This window comes from Heterodontus francisci, chromosome 24, assembly GCF_036365525.1.
Source record: "Heterodontus francisci isolate sHetFra1 chromosome 24, sHetFra1.hap1, whole genome shotgun sequence".
Taxonomy (NCBI): Eukaryota; Metazoa; Chordata; class Chondrichthyes; order Heterodontiformes; family Heterodontidae; genus Heterodontus; species Heterodontus francisci.
In genome coordinates this window covers 51527631-51545439 of record NC_090394.1, presented here as the reverse complement: position 1 = coordinate 51545439, position 17809 = coordinate 51527631, and the positions used below count along the sequence as shown (strand labels likewise).

General features: G+C 39.1%; 1 protein-coding gene across 1 annotated transcript in view; it reads left to right on the top strand.

Moving 5' to 3' along the window:
• Positions 1 to 17809, top strand: part of vps35l (VPS35 endosomal protein sorting factor like) — a 135054-nt gene that overhangs the window by 13882 nt on the left and 103363 nt on the right. Inside the window, exons 3-8 of the mRNA XM_068056171.1 lie at positions 3747 to 3938; positions 5212 to 5334; positions 6170 to 6194; positions 6305 to 6381; positions 13849 to 13977; positions 16519 to 16603. Of these exons, the coding sequence (XP_067912272.1) occupies positions 3747 to 3938; positions 5212 to 5334; positions 6170 to 6194; positions 6305 to 6381; positions 13849 to 13977; positions 16519 to 16603 (631 nt within the window). The remainder of the gene's footprint in view (positions 1 to 3746; positions 3939 to 5211; positions 5335 to 6169; positions 6195 to 6304; positions 6382 to 13848; positions 13978 to 16518; positions 16604 to 17809) is intronic.

Sequence of the window (17809 nt, the reverse complement as noted above, 5' to 3'; positions counted from 1 at the left end):
TTGGTGTAATAGTTAGAGATGACGCTGGTTCAGAAGATAAGGATGTAGAATCGGTTTGGGTGGAGATGAGGAATAGTAGGGGAAAGAAGTTGTTAGGGGGGCTGTAGACCAGTCCCACTATCATTTATCACAATGTAGCACGAAGTATACAAGAAGAAATATTGGGTGCATGTGATAAAGGGACAGCAATGATCATGGGTGATTTAAATCTACATATAAACTGGAAAAATCAGATTGGCAGTAGTAGCCTGGATGAGGAGTTCATAGAATGTTTGAGAGAGTTTCTTGGAGCAGCACGTTCTGGAACCAACCAAAGAGCAAGTTATATTAGACTTGGTATTGTGTAATGTGACAGGATTAATTAATGACCTCAGAGTAAAGGCACCTCTAGGTAGCAGCGACCACAATATGATTGAATTTCACGTCCAGTTTGAAAGAGGGAAGAGTGGGTCTAAGACTAGTATTTTAAACTTAAATAAGGGCAACTATGCGGGCATGACAGCTGAGCTAGCTGAAGTGAACTAGGTTACTAGGCTAGGAGATATATCAGTAGAGCAGCTGTGGCAGACATTTAGGTGGACATTTCAGAATACTCAAATGCTATAAAGAAAAATTCTAAGGGGAGGACCCACCATCTGTGATTAACTAAAGATTAAGCAAAACATCAAACTTAAGGAAAAAGCATAGTAATTGTGCAAAGATGAGTGGCAGGTCCGATTGGTCAGAATATAAAGAACAGCAGAGAATGACAAAGATTAATCGGGAGAAAGAAATTGGATTATGAGAGGAAACTAGCTAGAAATGTAGAAACAGATAGCAAGAGTTTCTACTGGTATTTAAAAAGGAAAAGAGTAAGAAAAGTGAGTGTTGGTCCTCTAGAGTGTGAGAATGGGGAGTCAATAGTAGATAATAAGGAATTGGTGGATGAAATGAACAAATATTTTGCTTCTGTCTTCACTATAGAGGATACATATAACATTCCAGTAATAGCCGTAAATCAGGAGGTGGAAGGAAGAGAGGAACTTGGTGAAATTACATTCATCAGGGAAGCTGTACTGATGGAACTGAGGGCTGACAAGTCCCTGGATCCTGATGGACTTCATCCTAGAGTCTTAAAAGAGGTGGCTAATGAGGTGGTAGATGCGTTGGTGTTAACTTTTCAAAATTTGCTATACTCTGGAAAGGTTCCATCAGACTGGAAAGGAGCAAATATAACCCCTCTATTCAAGAAGTGGGGGAAGGCGGAAAACAGATAACTATAGGCCAGTTAGCTTGACGTCTGTCGTGGGGAAGGTGTTAGAATCGATCATTAAGGAGGCTATAGCTGGGTACCTAGAAAACCTCAAGGTAATTGGGAATAGTCAGCATGGTTTTATGAAAGGGAAATTGTGTTTAATCAATTTATTGGAGTTCTTTGAAGGAGTAACATGTGCTGTGAATAAAGGGGAGCCCGTTGACGTACTGTACTTAGATTTCCAGAAGGCATTTGAGAGGTTGCCAGACAAAAGGTTATTGGGTAAGTAGGAGCTTATGGTGTAGGGGTAACATATTAGCATGGATAGAATATTGGCTGGTTGGCAGAAAACAGAGAGTATGCATAAATGGTTCTTTTTCTGATTGGCAGGATGTGATGAGTGGAGTCTGTGCTGGGGCCTCAACATTTTACAATTTATATCAATGACTTAGATGAGAGGAGCGATGGGATGGTAGCTAAATTTGCAGATGACACCAAGATAGGTAGGAAAGTATGTTGTGAGGAGGGCATAAGGAGGTTGCAGACCGATTTATAGACAGATTGAGTGAGTGGGCAAAAATCTGGTAGATGGCGTATAATGTGGGAAAATGTGAAGAATAAAGAAGAAAAGTATCACTTAAATGGGGAATGATTGCAGAATTCCGAGATGCAGAGGGATCTAGGTGTTCTAGTGCATGAGTCTCAAAACGTTAGTATGCCGGTACAGCAAGTCATAAAGAAGGCTAATGGTATGCTATCTATCCTTCATTATGAGAGGAATTGAAAATAAAAGTAAGGATGTTATGCTTTAGTTATACAAGGCATTGGTGAGACCACATCTTGAATACTGTGTGCAGTTTTGGTCTCCTTATTTAAGGAAGGATATAAATGTGTTGGAGGTTGTTCAGAGGAGGTTTACTAGATTGATACCTGGAATGAGCATGTTGCCTTATGAGGAAAGGTTGGACAGACTGGGCTTGTTTTAATTGGAGTTTAGAAGAACGAGGGGAAACTTGAATGAAGTATATAAGATCTTGAACGGATGTGGAAAGGATGTTTCCTCTTGTGGGTGAGTCCAGAACTAGGGGCTGCTGTTTTAAAATTAGGGGTTGCCCATTAAGGACAGAGATGAGAAATTTTTTCTCTCAAGGTTGTGAGACTTTGGAACTCTGCCTCAGAAAGTGGTGGGGTGGGGTAGATAGATTCTTGTTCGACAAGGGAATCAAAAGTTATCGGGGCTAGATGGGTGTGTGGAATTTGAGAGACACAGACCAGTCATGATCTTATTGAATGGAGGAGCAGGCTAGAGGAGCCGAATGACCTACTTCTCCTAATTCGTATGTTTAGATGGAGTAAATAAAGAGAAACTGTTTCAATGGCTGAAGGATAACCAGAGGGCACAGATTTTAAGACGATTGAACCTGAGGAAATACAAAGAAAATTTTTTGGTTAGGATTTGAAATGCACTGCCTGATAGTGAATCTGTAACTACTGCCCTTATAGCTTTCAAAAGGAAATTGGGTAAGTACTTAAAGGTGAAACAGATTGCAGGGATATGGGCAAAGAGCAAGGGAGTGGGACTAACTGAATTGCTCTTCGAAAGAACCGGTGCATACTTGATGGACCAGGTGGCTGCTCCCTATACTTACTATTTGCTACATGCTATCTATAGATTTTTCCACTAATATACATCAGTATGAATTTGAGAATTCATCCCTGTCATTTTTATGTATGGTATTGCAAACAGCATAATTAGAGTTTTAAGATTTTGTGCCTTTATAGAATCAAAGAAAGTCGCTAGCTGATTGTGCTGATGCTCCTCTTTCCTTGCATAGTTTTAATATTTTCTTTCAAACATTTTATCCCCTCTTAACTATTTAAGTGACCTGCATCAATGGCCACTTATACTTTCCAAAATCTAATGTTTTTGGGTGGGAGAAAAACAATCTGTTCTAAGCTCCCCCTTTATTTGCTGGTACTGAATTTATGTCCCCTTATAATTTAATCAGTGTTGCATCTTTCCTTCTTGGACATGTAATTTTTGCTGGACAGCAAAGTCTTGCCTCACTTTGGCATATTTAATCAAAATTTGCACTTATTTGGGCAAGGAATCTTTGGTAAAGGTGGGGAACAAAATCAATATAAATTGCATATTTTGAAGAAAAGAGTGATCTAATCAGTTGCGCAATTGTAAATTGACAACCATGTATTACATAGTAATTTTTTGAAAGCGAGAAGCTTTACTTGAATTTTTAAAATTAATCTTGGAAAAATGCAACAAATTTCTAAATATACTTATTAAGGCATGGCATCCACACGCAAAGCATTTTCCATTACATATGAAATGATTAGTAAAATTTTTATTATATGTTCAGGCTATCTTGATACGACTTTTTTGTGTACTTCATGAACATGCAAATAGCCAAATTTTTTCGTACTGGTATAGGAGCTTGCAAAGACCTGTTGAGAGTCAATACAGAAAAGTAATTGTTTATTTGGTAATCCTTTGTAGGTCACTGAGTCAAAGACTAAGAAAATTGTCCGTAAAGGAAGTACCTCATCGACCTCTTCGTCCTCCTCAAGTTCAATGTTGGACCCTTTGAGCAGCATGCTGGATGGCAGTGACCCTTTGTCGCAGTTTGCTGCAACAGCAGATCCTTTGACATCTGCATCTATGTCAACAGGAAAAAGCAATGTCAATATGGTATTTTTAAAAATTATGACTATGCCATTATATTTTTGATTTTAGATAAGTTGAGCAAAATTGTCACCCAAATTATAAATGTGTGAATGTTCTTAGTGAATTTTAAATGCTACAGTTTTGGTATTCCAACTAGATTCCAAAATAAACTTCGAATATGTATTTTTTCCCCTTTGAATCCTCCCCTTTGCAGCTGTGGACTGCAGTTGTGTGTTAGAGTGGGTGGCCTTTTCATGGCTTCCATTTTGTTGCTAGCAATGCGGAATGTTAGTGTCACTTTAGATGGGATTGCTGCTGCTGTTTCTGCTCTCATTGACTGGGCTCTTCATCTTTGGGTCTGTACTTCACAAATTTGATTGGTCAGGCAGACAGTTAGCAAGCTACAATCGAAAGTGAATGTCCGCTAAACCAGGGATTGAGGGTAGAACCAATGAACCAACTTGCGATATTTTTGGTGTTCATTCAGTTACACAGTTCGCAATAATCAGTATCTGTGCGAGCTGATGCTTCCGAACCTCAAACTGAAAAGTGGATTTCTGAGTTTGTCCGTGGAATTGGCAATGCTAACAAATCCTTTTGTGGATCTTCTGTCTGAGAATGAATTTTAAACATTATACTATCAAGAAAATTCAAAAAGACCCACTACCATATTCCAAGAACCACTAGAGATGGACAATAAATGCAGCTTTCCCAGAATTGCCCATAACATCTTGCCTTTATATTATATAGTGGCTTTAGCATAGGAAAAAGGTCTCGGGGCACCAAGAGTAAGTTTGAGAAAATGCTTGAAATATATATAATGTTGCATTTTGTGATTTTTTAAAAAATTACTATTCTGTCATGGGAAAGGTTCTTGATGTGTGTTTATGTGAGTGTTACTTTTGAGTTCAGAGGTAAATAGATACATTTAAAGTTTTACTTTTGTTTCTGCAATTTAATAGCAGCTTGATTTTCAAACTTTTGGGAATTATGTAGAATTAAAGAAGGCTCAGCCATGCAGCTTAAGATAAATTAAACACATCTGTAATGGACTTTGCACTGATTTCCAACTAATCTTGAGCTTTCTTTTAATACAACCTGTATTCTAATGTTAGATAAATGTGTTCTCTGTAAGAGGGATAGTTGTGTAGGTTTGCAACTATAGCATTTAAATTAAGACCTGCTTTCGTCAAAGCTCAATTTGTTCAGCACAGGATTATATTTTGCAGACATTGTAAATGACACAGCTTGTTTTTAAACTTGCTTTGATACTCATCATTTGCATTAAATTACACAGGATCCTGGTAAAAAGCAGCGTGACAGAGAAGAGGATACAGCAGTAGGGACTGACTTTGAACCGTGGTCTGGAAAACGCAGTTACATACTTGCACGATACACAACTACAGAAAAGCTATCCATAGTAAGAAACTTTTAGACAATCTTCTATATTATGTAACAACATTTAAAGCTTTGTCTGTATTCTAATTTCTTGCCTCAAAGTCTAATGAGAAATTACAGTTAAATAACAGTGAAACAATTCAATTACCTTTAACATGGCTCTTTTTAAGCAAGCTTGATAATGTGTATAATATTTCAAGGATTTAATTACATAATTTTACTGTTAAAATGCCGAGGTCTTCTGTGTTCTGAAAGGTATATCTCCATGGAGTAACCATAGCTTTCAGATTTTATGATCTGACAGTTTCTTGTATCGTAATCCAGATGTATACGCACAACACTAACGGGTCATGGAAGTAACCCAGATTACTTTGAGATAGATGGAATATGTTACATTTCCGTGTAGTTTTAGTAGTTTGTTTTCATTATATATGTCTTGTACATTTATTTGTAAACCGATTTAATTTTGATAATTTATTGAGCCCATTTGCGCTGTGCTTCCCATTGTGCCTCATTACTTTTCTATTATGGTACTTGTACCATGCAGTAATCTGGTTCTGAGTGGCATAGTTTCTATGTACAGTGCATTGATTTTTGTTTTCCCAGCTTGATTTAAGATAGGTGATATATGGAGATAACTTGGCAATAAATGTAGTAATTTGTGCAATATTCATAAATATCACTGTGGAGTTTCATTATTTCTACAAAATGCGTTAACTTTATAATGCTTGAGATCGCACAGCCAAAACACTGCCAGAATTGAGTATTGTGTTTTGTTTTCTACAGTAGAATAGCATTCTGTCATATATTTTTGCATAAATTCTGATTTTTCCATTATCTGTTTCTTGATTTTACAGAATTTGTTTATGGGATCTGAAAAAGGTAAGTGGAACAAATAAGTTTACTTGGCTGTGAAATGTTTAATTTTTCAACCTTCATTCAAAAATCTCAGAACTTGGTTTTATACATCAATTCTTTGTTACTTGTTATAGGGAAAGCCACAAGTCCTGGATCTGCTGTTTCTGAAAAAGTGAGGACTCGTTTAGAAGAGTTAGATGACCTCGAGGAGGTAACTAAGAATTTTCATGTATTAAGAATTGGTTCCCAGTAGGACAGAGGAAGAAAGTAAACACATTAGACATCTCTGTTTTCCTACAATAGTTGGTAAATACCAGCAATAGTAATTGAACAGAATAAATAATGATTGATGAAAGGAAGTTGACTTAAATGATGAGGCCATAGGTTGCACCTTTCAAAACTGTTTATAATTAACCTTTTGTTCAAAGATTTTCTTGGATCACAGGAGTTCTGAGATATCTGAGGCAGCTAATGGGGCTAGAGGCAAGCCATAGTTTTGTTATTTTTCATAAGTATAGTGCATATGTATTTAAAATAATACTGACAGCATTGAGGAACTTGCCATTTTGTACCATTTGAAAGGATGTTAAATTGGAAATATTTACATAACAATTTAAAATCAGGAAATGAGCCTGATTTTAGCAATGAAAAATATTTAATTTTATGTGCTTCACCATTATTCTTCAGTTGAGAAGTCTCTCTTAATTTTACTTTCAACCTCCATGTTTTCTATGCTATTTTGCATAACTTTTGTATTCATTACAAAGCTGATTTTTTTTTTTTCCCAGTTGGACTATCAGATCATTACTGCTGTATTCAGTCCACAGTACATTATAGGCAATGTTTGGCAGTATTTTAAATAAAGTCAGCATCTGAGTGCATTGTCTTGTCCCTATTTGTCCCATTCAACATTGAAATATCTACATTTGGATGATTTTTTTTTTAACCTGTGTAATTCTCTGGAATTCTCCCACAGTAAATGTTTTATGCATATCCACTTTATATGCTTATTGGTGAGCTTGAGGTGTTTGTAGTTCACTTTCCCATCTAAAGTAGATTCTGCAGTAATATGCAACAGTGGGACACGTAGAAATAGAAACCATGCTAATTTTTATTTTGTTTCTATGCCAGTGTCTAACATGCAATCCAATAAATGACTTGTGAAGGTTTGTTTATGAGCAAACACACTAGCTTGTAATGTTGGGAACTAACTTCATTAATTGCATATTTGATATTATTGTGATTCCGCATTGATTTATCTGCTGTTTAAGACTAATGAAAGTCAGTAATTCACAAGAATTATTGATCTGATACCTGCTCTTTTCTTGCATTTCAGCAGGGAGCAGCATTAGCATGATGATTGTAAAATAATGTAAACTTCAATAGATATGTCCTAATATTTACCCCAAAGTATATATTTTAAATAATATTAGAATTGTGTTGGGTTATGCAAATTATTAGAGAACATGGAATGATAAAATGCAATATTTTTGTTACAATTCTACTTTATTTTATCATAGTTATTAATGAGGTTAGCTTGAATTTTGCAGAAAAAATACCGATGAGGCTATCAGCACTCAGTTATCAAATATAAATCGTACAGCAAATACCAGTGACTGCAGATGTGAAGTTAAACACAGAAATCAGGAAGTTGCTGTTCGAGTTGCCTTGCTCCTCTGGAAGCTTCGCTATACTAGTATCTTGCCGAGAGACTTTGCGTTAAAACATATGGAAGGGCATGAAGTTACAATACTTACAGGATGGATACCCATTAAACTCGCCAGAAAAAGTTGGGGCTTGTGTAAATTTGTAACAGCATGATAAGTTTTAATTGTTGCTCAACAATCTCTCTGGCACTGAAAATTAACTTTTAACAAGTGTTGAGTCTCTTTCCAGCTTTAATTATGACTGGCAATTTAAAAACAATTATAAAAAAAATCCCGAAGGAAAAAGTTCCGAAGAAGGGTCACTGACCCGAAACGTTAACTCTGCTTCTCTTTCCACAGATGCTGCCAGACCTGCTGAGTGGTTCCAGCATTTCTTGTTTTTGTTTCAGATTTCCAGCATCCGCAGTATTTTGCTTTTATAAAAAAAAATCTTTCTGCCTTTTTATCTCTCTCTACCGTCTTTATTTACCTCTTTTGTTTTCTGTACATGACTTGACATTTGGTATTCTAACTGACACTTCCTGATTTAAACTCTGTGCCTCAGAAAGGATTCTTGAATTTGATTAATTAAGGAGATGCACAATTGCCTGCCCTGTTCACAGGTCCCAAATCCCCTATAGAGGGCACTGCACCACAATGGCTTTCTATTCACAGCAAGTTCCAGCGCAAAAGCCCATAGGAGCCTGGTAGTATTTGTTCACTGTTTACTGCAAAATCTGAGCCACAGTTATTGTACAGATAAATATTTACCTAGACATCATCTGCAAGAGTTTTTAATATTTTTGCTTTACAATATCTGCATCTGAGAATCAACTTTAGTTTGTGCTTAAATACTTTTAATAAATACACTGAATAAAATAGACTCCTTAATCCTGTCTTTTGTAATATTTCTTGTCTGTCTACACTGTGACTATCAAGTCTGTCAATTTACTGGAGTTTTAAGTCTGTTTTACTTCACACTAATTACTTTCTACTTGCATATACTTTCCTGGTTTACCATTGTATTATCAAAATCTTCTCCATTGCCAATTGTCCTATTCACTTTCCACCAAACCCACTCTATGTAATCTTATTCCAGAAAAAATGATATATAGCTGCCAATGCAACTTCCTCATTTAGCCTGGACATAGCCTGGAAGTCATACAACCTGCATATCATTATTTTTTAAATTTGATAGTATTAATAAACTTAGCTTCAACAACCTGAGGTCTGAGTGACCTTATTCAGGGTTGAAGGAGAGATGAGTATACTCTGTTGAGAATAATGAGACCTTTTTTATGAGAGGGGGAAAGAGAGAACAAGAAATGCACAAAAGCTACTGAGAGAAGGAGGAAGAAGGGGTGATCCCTTAGCTATCAGAAGAGGGAACAGAAATGGAGTGGGATGGCATCTGTGGTTCTTTTGGGAATAATTGGAACAATTGTTCTTGGGGCTTGTGTATTTTGAGTCGCTAAGCCACAGGCGATCCACTAATTCTCATTAACTTGGTTTTTCTGTTGGATAATATACTGTCAATTCCTCAACAAGAAAAGTACATTATCTTTGTAGTTAGCAACCTAATCTAACCGTGGAATGCGTAGCTTTGAAATTTGATTTGCTGAGAACAATTTTTTTAAGGAAGTTGTTAATTGCACAGATAAAATTATCTTGCTTTCTGCTAAAAGAACTTAAGCTTACCTCCCAATTGCTTTTCAAAAAATACTGCAACAAACATAAGGTAAAAATTCCATCATCTGGCTAGGCATTCAATTGTTTGACCTGTCTTATCTTTATTCCCTCTTGAAGTCTCTGCTCTGCTTCTTCTTGGCATTCCCTGTTGACATCTGAATTTAGGTTGCTGAGTGAGGAATTGTAGGTGCCATTCTGGCACAACACACTGGTGCTGTACTAAACTGTGTTCATGTGTTGCCCTAGTTTCTGCTGTTTATAGGAAAATGTAATTTTCAGTGTCCTTCAGACAGCAGTTTGTCATTGTCTGGAAAGTAGGCTGGCTGATCATAAAACTTGAAAGCCTATGAATTACAAACAAAATCCTGATCTAATTGTTTCTCATGGATTGAATCACTAAATTTGACCAGCTGAAATGTTGCTTATTAACTGTGTCTAACCAGTTTTAACAGGCAATAAACAGTTACATAGAACATTACAGCGCAGTACAGGCCCTTTGGCCCTCGATGTTGCGCTGACCTGTGAAACCATCTGACCTACACTATTCCATTTTCATCCATATGTCTATCCAATGACCACTTAAATGCCCTTAAAGTTGGCGAGTCTACTACTGTTGCAGGCAGGGCGTTCCACGCCCCTACTACTCTCTGAGTAAAGAAACTACCTCTGACATCTGTCCTATATCTATCACCCCTCAACTTAAAGCTATGTCCCCTCGTGTTTGCCATCACCATCCGAGGAAAAAGACTCTCACTATCCACCCTATCTAACCCTCTGATTATCTTATATGTCTCTATTAAGTCACCTCTCCTCCTCCTTCTCTCTAAAGAAAACAACCTCAAGTCCCTCAGCCTTTCCTCGTAAGACCTTCCCTCCATACCAGGCAACATCCTAGTAAATCTCCTCTGCACCTTTTCCAAAGCTTCCACATCCTTCCTATAATGCGGTGACCAGAACTGCACGCAATACTCCAGGTGCGGCCGCACCAGAGTTTTGTACAGCTGCAGCATGACCTCGTGGCTCCGAGACTCGATTTCCCCCTACTAATAAAAGCTAACACACCATATGCCTTCTTAACAGCCCTATTAACCTGGGTGGCAACTTTCAGGGATTTATGTACCTGGACACCAAGATCTCTCTGTTCATCTACACTACCAAGAATCTTCCCATTAGCCCAGTACTCTGCATTCCTGTTACTCCTTCCAAAGTGAATCACCTCACACTTTTCCGCATTAAACTCCATTTGCCATCTCTCAGCCCAGCTCTGCAGCCTATCTATGTCCCTCTGTAACCTACAACATCCTTCGGCACTATCCACAACTCCACCGACCTTCGTGTCATCCGCAAATTTACTAACCCACCCTTCTACACCCTCTTCCAGGTCATTTATAAAAATGACAAACAGCAGTGGCCCCAAAACAGATCCTTGCGGTACACCACTAGTAACTAAACTCCAGGATGAACATTTGCCATCAACCACCACCCTCTGTCGTCTTTCAGCTAGCCAATTTCTGATCCAAAGCACTAAATCACCTTCAATCCCATACTTCCGTATTTTCTGCAATAGCCTACCGTGGGGAACCTTATCAAACGCCTTACTGAAATCCATATACACCACATCCATGGCTTTACCCTCATCCACCTGTTTGGTCACCTTCTCAAAAAACTCAATAAGGTTTGTGAGGCACGACCTACCCTTCACAAAACCGTGCTGACTATCGCTAATGAACTTATTCTTTTCAAGATGATTATAAATCCTATCTCTTCTAACCTTTTCCAACATTTTACCCACAACCGAAGTAAGGCTCACAGGTCTATAATTATCAGGGCTGTCTCTACTCCCCTTCTTGAACAAGGGGACAACATTTGCTATCCTCCAGTCTTCCGGCACTATTCCTGTCGACAATGACGACATAAAGATCAAGGTCGAAGGCTCTGTAATCTCCTCCCTGGCTTCCCAGAGAATCCTAGGATAAATCCCATCTGGCCCAGGGGACTTATCTATTTTCACACTTTCCAAAATTGCTAACACCTCCTCCTTGTGAACCTCAATCCCATCTAGCCTAGTAGTCTGTATCTCAGTATTCTCCTCGACAACATTTTCTTTCTCTACTGTAAATACTGACGAAAAATATTCATTTAACACTTCCCCTATCTCCTCTGATTCCACACACAACTTCCCACTACTATCCTTGATTGGCCCTAATCTAACTCTAGTCATTCTTTTATTCCTGATATACCTATAGAAAGCGTTAGGGTTTTCCTTGATCCTATCCGCTAATGACTTCTCGTGTCCTCTCCTCGCTCTTCTTGGCTCTCCCTTTAGATCCTTCCTGGCTAGCTTGTAACTCTCAAGCGCCCTAACTGAGCCTTCACGTCTCATCCTAACATAAGCCGCTGCCTTCCTCTTGACAAGCGCTTCAACTTCTTTAGTAAACCATGGCTCCCTCGCTCGACAACTTCCTCCCTGCCTGACAGGTACATACTTATCAAGGACACGCAGTAGCTGCTCCCTGAATAAGCTCCACATTTCGATTGTGCCCATCCCCCGCAGTTTCCTTCCCCATCCTACGCATCCTAAATCTTGCCTAATCGCATCATAATTTCCTTTCCCCCAGCTATAATTCTTGCCCTGCGGTATATACCTGTCCCTGCCCATCGCTAAGGTAAACCTAACCGAATTGTGATCACTATCACCAAAGTGCTCACCTACATCTAAATCTAACACCTGGCCGGGTTCATTACCCAGTACCAAATCCAATGTGGCATCGCCCCTGGTTGGCCTGTCTACATACTGTGTCAGAAAACCCTCCTGCACACACTGGACAAAAACTGACCCATCTAAAGTACTCGAACTATAGTATTTCCAGTCAATATTTGGAAAGTTAAAGTCCCCCATAACAACTACCCTGTTACTCTCGCTCCTGTCGAGAATCATCTTCGCTATCCTTTCCTCTACATCTCTGGAACTATTCGGAGGTCTATAGAAAACTCCCAACAGGGTGACCTCTCCTCTCCTGTTTCTAACCTCGGCCCATACTACCTCAGTCGACGAGTCCTCAAACGTCCTTTCTGCCGCTGTAATACTCTCCTTGACTAACAATGCCACACCCCCCCCTCTTTTACCATCTTCTCTGTTCTTACTGAAACATCTAAATTCCGGAACCTGCAACATCCATTCCTGTCCCTGCTCTACCCATGTCTCCGAACTGGCCACAACATCGAGATCCCAGGTACCAACCCATGCTGCAAGCTCACCCACCTTATTCCGGATGCTCCTGGCGTTGAAGTAGACGCACTAAACCAGGTTCTTGCTTGCCAGTGCCCTCTTGCGTCCTTGTAACCTTATCCCTGACCTCACTACTCTCAACATCCTGTACACTGGAACTACAATTTAGGTTCCCATCCCCCTGCTGAATTAGTTCAAACCCCCCCGAAGAGCACTAGCAAATCCTCCCCCCCAAGGATATTGGTACCCCTCTGGTTCAGGTGAAGACCATCCTGTTTGTAGAGGTCCCACCTACCCCAGAAAGAGCCCCAATTATGCAGGAAACCAAAACCCTCCCTCCTACACCATCCCTGCAGCCACGTGTTCAACTCCTCTCTCTCCCTATTCCTCGCTTCGCTAGCACGTGGCACGGGCAACAACCCAGAGATAACAACTCTGTTTGTTCTCGCTCTAAGCTTCCACCCTAGCTCCCTGAATTTCTGCCTTAAATCCCCATCTCTCTTCCTACCTATGTCGTTGATGCCTATGTTGTGCAGTAGTACCACAAAGCACGGGCTAAAATGCTCTCAAAGTACTATAACATAGTTCCCTTTTTAAAATTTACAGATTGAAGGTGTAATAAAGTATAGGCCAAAAACCCCTTTGCATAGTTAATGGAAAGCCCTCAGGTAATTGCAATATACTCTGTAGTGAATGTTTGTATATTAAAGCAGTTTCCTGGTACTTTCCTGGCTTTGCAATTTTTCAGATGAGCGTGCTTCCTTCGAGGAATAATTTAATCTGAAAACCTTATAGATACGGCTATTTTTATATTTATGTCGCCTGTGTCTGTACTGTGATAATTTGGCACAAATTTATTTCACGTTACTCGAATTTATTTCATGTTCTCCTAGTTTACAGACCTAGAATTGTAAATAGAATTGCTTTCTCCTTTTGTAGTTTCAAAGTTTTGTAGAAACTATATGCAATTCGAAATTAATGATTTCAACTGCAGTGGTATAAGTTTGGCCCATGGTTTGCTAATGATGGCAGCAGTGTCTCAGTTTTTCTTTTGTCATTCGGAGAACAAAATTTCATTTTCATTCGTAATTGACATCCTTCTTTCTTATACCAGGGGTCTCAGAAAGAGCTGTTAAACTTGACCCAGCAGGATTATATAAACAGGATTGAAGAACTGAATCAATCACTGAAGGATGCATGGGCTACAGATCAAAAAGTGAAAGCACTGAAAATAGTTATTCAGGTCGGCTTTAAATACAAATTAAAATTGGCATTTTTCTAGCTCATATACTCCAATGAAACATGTTCTGGTTATTGGGGTTTGCTACCCAGAGTGTGGCCAATGATGCAGCAAAGCTCCATTTTCTATTTAGTCAGATTGTGTTGCATCAGCCCAGTGTTGGTTTCTGTTGGATAGTCTGCTTTTCACATGTATAACAGAGTATAGCAAATGCACGTAAATATTCAAAAGCAATCCAAAAATCTTAGTACAGCACAACAATGCTCCCGTTTGTTCTTTGCATGTGAGGAGAAACAAGGTGCACAAAGGATAGTATTAGTAAAGATCAGGAGCTGAATGCCTGAAGAATCCTGCACACCAGCCCTGTTTTATTACACAGCACAGTCCCAGTGCAGCATATTGCTGAACTGAGTACTTGTGATTGCAAATGGTACAGCACAGAAGGCCATTCAGCCTATCATGCCTGTGCTGGCCCTTTGGTAGAGCTGTCCAGTTAGACCAAGTGCTCTGCTCTTTTCCCATAGCCCAGTAAATGTTTTTGCTTTGTATTTATCTGGTTCCCTTTTGGAAGTTACTATTGAATCTGCTTCCACCACCCTTTTCAAGCAGTACATTCCAACTCAACTCTCTGCACTTCAAAAAAAAAAAGATCCCTCATGTTGCCTCTAGTTCTTTTGCCAGTCACCTTAAATCTGCGTCCTCTGGTTTGCAATCCTTTTGCCACTGGAGACTGGTTTTGATAGAAGAGTTGAAAATCATGAAAGTTTCTCTATCAAGTCTCCTCTTAACCTTCTCTGCTCTAAGGGAAGCAACTCCAACTTTTCCAGTCTCTCGTTCCGGACAGCATTCCAGTAAATCATAGCTATTCTAAATCTAATATTATGATCACTGTTCCCCAAATGCCCCCTCACTGAAACATGCTCCACTTGTCCTCCTTCACTCCCCAGAACAATATCCAGTGCTACTTCCTTCCTCGTTGGATTGGAAGTACATTGACCAAGAAAGTTCTCTTGTTCAAACTTCAGGAATTCCTCCCCATATTTGCCCTTTGTACTGTTACTTCCCAGTCTACATTGGGATAATTCAAGCCATCCATTATCACTACTCCTTGGTTCTTGCATCGTTCTGTAATTTGCTTTCAAATTTGCTTCTCTATCTCCTTCCCATTATTTAGTGACCTGTAGTTATACACCCAAGAATATAATAGCTCCTTAATTCTGACCAAATAGATTTTCTCTTTGACCCCTCAATTACCTCATCCCTTTCCAGTGTGACAGTAGCTTCTTTGATTAATACTGCCACCCTCCCTCCTTTTCTTTCCTTCCTTCCCTGTCTTTTCCTGAATATCCTGTCGCCAGGAACATTAACTTCCTAATTCTGCTGTTCTTTGAGACAGTTTTTTGTTCTTGCCATTAGATCATAGTCTCATCTGGTAATTTGTGCCTGCAGCTCACCACCTTATTTACCATGCTATGTGCATTTATGCAGCTGTACATCAAATAGATTGCTTTGTATTTTCCCTCTGTCATCCCTGTAATTTTGCCTCTCCCAATCCTCTGTGCACCTTGTTTCTCCTTTCTAGTGTTTCTTCCTGGTGCCTACCCCTCTGAGATGTTAATTTAAGGACTCTTTCCGCCTCCACCCCCCCCCCCCCCCCCAACAACCCCCCAACCCCAGTTCTAGTTAACCTCTCTGCAAGGACATTGGTCCCAGCTCTGCTGAGGTGCAACTTGATCATCTTGAACGTATCACTCCTGTCTCAAAATTTGTCCCGAAGCCCCCTCTCTTGTACTGTTTCTGCAGACATGCATTAATCAGTCACGTCCTACTATTCCTATACCCACTATTATGTGGCACTAGGAGTAATCCAGAGGTTACTACTTTTTGAGGTCCTGCTGTTTAACTTGCCTTCCTAGCTCCTGAAACTATGACTGCAGGACCTCAACTCTTTTTTTTCCTTCCTATTCTCTTCCAGATCGAACATTAAACTGCGGCCAGTCTGCCCTCTGAGTTGGATGTAAAAGATCCTATGGCACTGTTTTGAATAAGAACGGGGGTTACTCCCTGTGTGCTGCCCAATATTTTATCCCTTAATCAACGTCACAGAAATAGATTATCTGGTCATTATCACATTGCTGTTTGTGGGAGCTTGCTATGGACAAATTGGCTGCAGCATTTCCTACATTACAACAGTCACTCCACTGCAAAAAGTACTTCATTGGCTGTACAGTGCTTTGATACTGTCAGTGGTCATGAAAGGTGCTATATAAATGCAAGTCTGTCTTTTATTGGTTTTCACATGGTCCACAACTTCTGGCTGTTCCTGTTTCCCCTCAATGTTCTGCACCGATTCAGTAGTTTGTGCAGTATTGAAGCATTGAATGCTGTTTTTTCAACAATTGTATAATATCCTTTGAAATGTAGCAATATAAACTTTTTTACTTTAAGAATGAACCTGTTCAATACTTTAATTTTTGCTCTGTTGATGGCTCTGTAGATCTTTTATCAAGTACTTTATTAATATTGAATTTCTCCTATTTACAGTGTTCAAAACTGCTGTCAGATACCAGTGTGATCCAGTTTTACCCAAGCAAATTTGTTTTGATCACTGACATTTTGGATACTTTTGGTAAGGATAGCTGTTGTGAAATTCTGTGTGCTCCTTCAGATACTGCCAGGCCATGTCAGAGTTTAAAAATAGAAACAGAAGATTATTTTTTGTCGTGCAATATTTTGCAGTGGTTGGTGCTTGAAGAGTCCCAGCATTTTTCCTGGTTTATTCACTGTCCAAAGAGAAGGAGAAAATAGAGGGTTGGATGAGAAGTTCTATTTGTAGACTAGAATAGTGACATTTAATTGATATGCACACAACATTATCAGTAAATGACTGTAACCTTTGCTTCAGATTAAGTAACCTTATCTGGAGTCTGCATTAAAAGATGCAACATCTTTCATGGAGTGTAGCTGTATATGTTTACAGTGTTTTTTTGGAAGAAGGTGAATACTGACTATATTTCAATATTGATCACCTTCAGCAAATTGATTAGAAAAGAATAAAATCTCAATGTAGATACAGAATTATATTTTTTTAAAAATTATTTGAATCAAGTTATTTGTGACCAGTTAAATCATCATTCCCTGTTTTAAGGATCACTTCAATGTCTGATCATAACATCCACCATTCTGTATAGAAATTTTAGAATTAAGCAAAATAGTAATGTGGAAAGTTATTAATGTTGAAAGTACTGATTCTGAAATATCGTGTATCTAGTACATCTGGTCAGTATTTATCTTATAGTCATCTTTTAGGTCAAATGACTAAACACTGATGACTAACGGTGCATTCTTAGCATCAGTGCTAAGGGATTTTGGTTTCACATCAATGCTAAGCTTGTGGAGTACAAGTCAGGTGTCAAGGCCTGAACTGAATGAAGCAAAATGGAGTGAGACTACCTCCTCCTGGGAATCTTGCTCCTCTTCATTCTGATGTCAGGTTGGGCTCTGAGTCTAAATTCAAGCTGCATTTTATGTACGGAACTAAATGCAGTACTCCAGATGGGGATCTGACCATCGCTCTTACAACTGAAGCAGCACTTAGCCCTCTTTGTATTCCACAACCGCACCACCCCCCCCCCCCCCCCCCCACGATAAAGGCTGACATTTCATTAGCCTTTTTAATTACTTTGTGTATTTGCAGTGTGTACATTGAACTTCATCTGCCATAGTTTTGTCTCCTCAACCAGTTTGTCTATGTCCCTATGTAACTTCTTGCTCCCACCAACATCACTCACTGGGCTAAATTTGACGAGCCCCTTGATGTCGGGGGTCATGGTGG